The sequence below is a fragment of the Etheostoma cragini genome, chromosome 13, assembly GCF_013103735.1.
Source record: "Etheostoma cragini isolate CJK2018 chromosome 13, CSU_Ecrag_1.0, whole genome shotgun sequence".
Classification (NCBI taxonomy): domain Eukaryota; kingdom Metazoa; phylum Chordata; class Actinopteri; order Perciformes; family Percidae; genus Etheostoma; species Etheostoma cragini.
The window spans coordinates 18,255,362-18,257,694 of NC_048419.1; the positions used below are offsets into that span (position 1 = coordinate 18,255,362).

Here is a 2,333-nt window from a genome sequence, read left to right on the forward strand (position 1 = left end):
GGCATATGCTATATGCAAGAAGTTACCCGTAAAACTGTACATATTATATTTTGTATTCAAACACTGAAATCTACATTGACAAGTAAAGATACTTGATGATGCTTGTGTGTGGCAGCCTGTGAATTAGCCTGTGCATACAGTATCTGTCTTTCAGCAGTCAGCATGGTTTACATACCATCTCAACATCTGAAACAGGTCCAAAGCTGGTGACAAAGATGTCAGTTTTGACCTCTGTAACTGGACCTACAGCAGAAGAATAAGTAGTTGCTTTGATAGAAAAAACAATAAACTTTGAAAACGACATTTTCATGTTTTTCAAAATTGTAAAGTAGTGTACACATTAAGCTATGTATAGTCTATGCATATAGGGTATAGCATTGATTCTGACTTGATTTCAGTTGTTGGTTGTTGTATTATACTTGTATATAAGACAACACACTGCAATTTTGAACCATTAGAGCATAAAAGCAAAATGAGGCACACACTACTGGAGAAAAACTTAATCTTCTAAGAAAAGGAACATTGATCCACTGGAGGGAATATCGTTAAAAATACATCACGACATGGTCAATAGCATACCTCCAAATCCAGGTCGCAGCCGGTTGTCATATCCATCCAGTAATCTATCCAGTATGCGCGTGATGTTATCCAAATAGATATTGCTATCACCGTGCTTATTTCCCCAAACACTGCTCGCACTGTAATTAAAGTACATATGCACAAAGGAAAGCTTATTCCAACAGAGAATTACACAGTTGAAAATACAAAGTTTCTCAAATACACATCCATCCACATCTTAGGTTCCCGTGCGTAAAGGTCCGAGAACATGCAGAGAAAAGAGTTGTCATACTCACCAAGACAGAAACAAGCAAGTTAAAAGGAAAGCCATGCCTCGCAAGCACCCCACAACTAGAAATCCCTGGTCAACTTTTAAAATCAGCATATTCCATCATTTAAAAGCATGATTAAAAGCGGGGCAGCTTTTAGTTGTAAAACCGTGCGAGGATATCGCGCCAGTCCAGCACGACTTGACTTCCCCTCTAGTGCGATTGCGCCCGCCTCAGAATCGCTCAGTTGGAAAAACCTGAAGAGTTTTTAAGAGAGTGAAGAGGAGGGACGAACATTCACATTAACCAAACAAAGCCTTTAGCAATACACACACTGTTCTCAAGAGCAACTTAGATATTTCGTAAAAAGGTTTCTGTTTGATAGAGATAATGACGGTTACTGTGCCGATTTGATTAAGGATGTTGAGGAGAAAAGAGCGATGGAGAGGAATAGAAAGGAAGAGGGGAGGGAGAAGCAGAAAAAGAGAGCCTGCACAACTCCTGTACTATTATATCAATTGACCTTTTGATTGCAGTATAATTTCTTTAAAATGATATGATTTTGCGGCTGCCTTCTCAGCTTTTGTTACCCTTGAGTGAGTGATTGAGTGAGTGAGTGTGTGTGTGTGTGTGTTTGCGCGCGCCTGCGTGCGTGTGTATGTGTATGAAACCACAGTACTTGGCCATACAAAGAAAGAAAATTGCTACTAGAGATAAAGCATGGTGGACTGTGATTCATATAGTGGTTGCATGGTTGAGTGGAGTAGGTGGTAGATGCATTTAGCGCAACTTCAAACTCACACTATCCATAGACAAGACAAGAGCAAGGGGAAACCACATGAAGTCAGCTATTCCTACAGCGATGAGTTTATCTCTGCTGCAAAAAACACATTTGAAATTGCATAAATTTCACTTGTGCCATGTAAAGTTGCCCTTTCAGTGGCACAGCTAGTGTGTACAGCCATCAGCTGATGGGTCATGGCATTGGGGAAAGCTGGTCAAGTGCAAACATGGAATTTGTCACATTTTGGTAGTTTAAAGGTTGAAAAGAGTGGTATATTCAATATGGTGATAATTCAATCAAAAGGTTGGTGAACAACTAAGAGTTAAAGCAAACATTGTGTGGACGAAATCTTTTGACTGCAACACCATTTGTGACTTAAATGCTAATTATAACCATGTGCTAAACATACTTACAGACATAACTTACCTTAACCAAACCTGAACCTTCATTACATTGTGTCTCCATTGATCGCTAGAGTACTGTATATTATTTCAGCACAACATTGCTTTTTTATCACAAGTGGTATCAAAGTCATGTTATCAATAATTCAAGTGAGGGAGAAAAAATATAGGAAATTCTTGTGACAGCATTAAAATATGGAGACTGATTATGCAACGTAATCCTTCAACTCTGGTCTCTTTGTACTTAAAACACACGTTATATAATGATCTCAAAATATGATTTAAATCACACATACAACAATGGATCATTTTCAGATCAAG

The 2,333-nt window shown here is 38.5% G+C and overlaps 1 protein-coding gene across 1 annotated transcript in view; it reads right to left on the minus strand.

Annotated features, from left to right (window-relative positions):
- The window catches only part of gabra6b (gamma-aminobutyric acid type A receptor subunit alpha6b), a 31,853-nt gene extending 30,532 nt beyond the window's left edge, over positions 1–1,321 (minus strand). Inside the window, exons 1-3 of the mRNA XM_034889043.1 lie at positions 855–1,321; positions 580–698; positions 176–243 (exon numbers count right to left, since the gene is read on the minus strand). Of these exons, the coding sequence (XP_034744934.1) occupies positions 176–243; positions 580–698; positions 855–943 (276 nt within the window). The 5' untranslated portion in view covers positions 944–1,321. The remainder of the gene's footprint in view (positions 1–175; positions 244–579; positions 699–854) is intronic.
- Between the last annotated feature and the right edge of the window lie 1,012 nt (positions 1,322–2,333).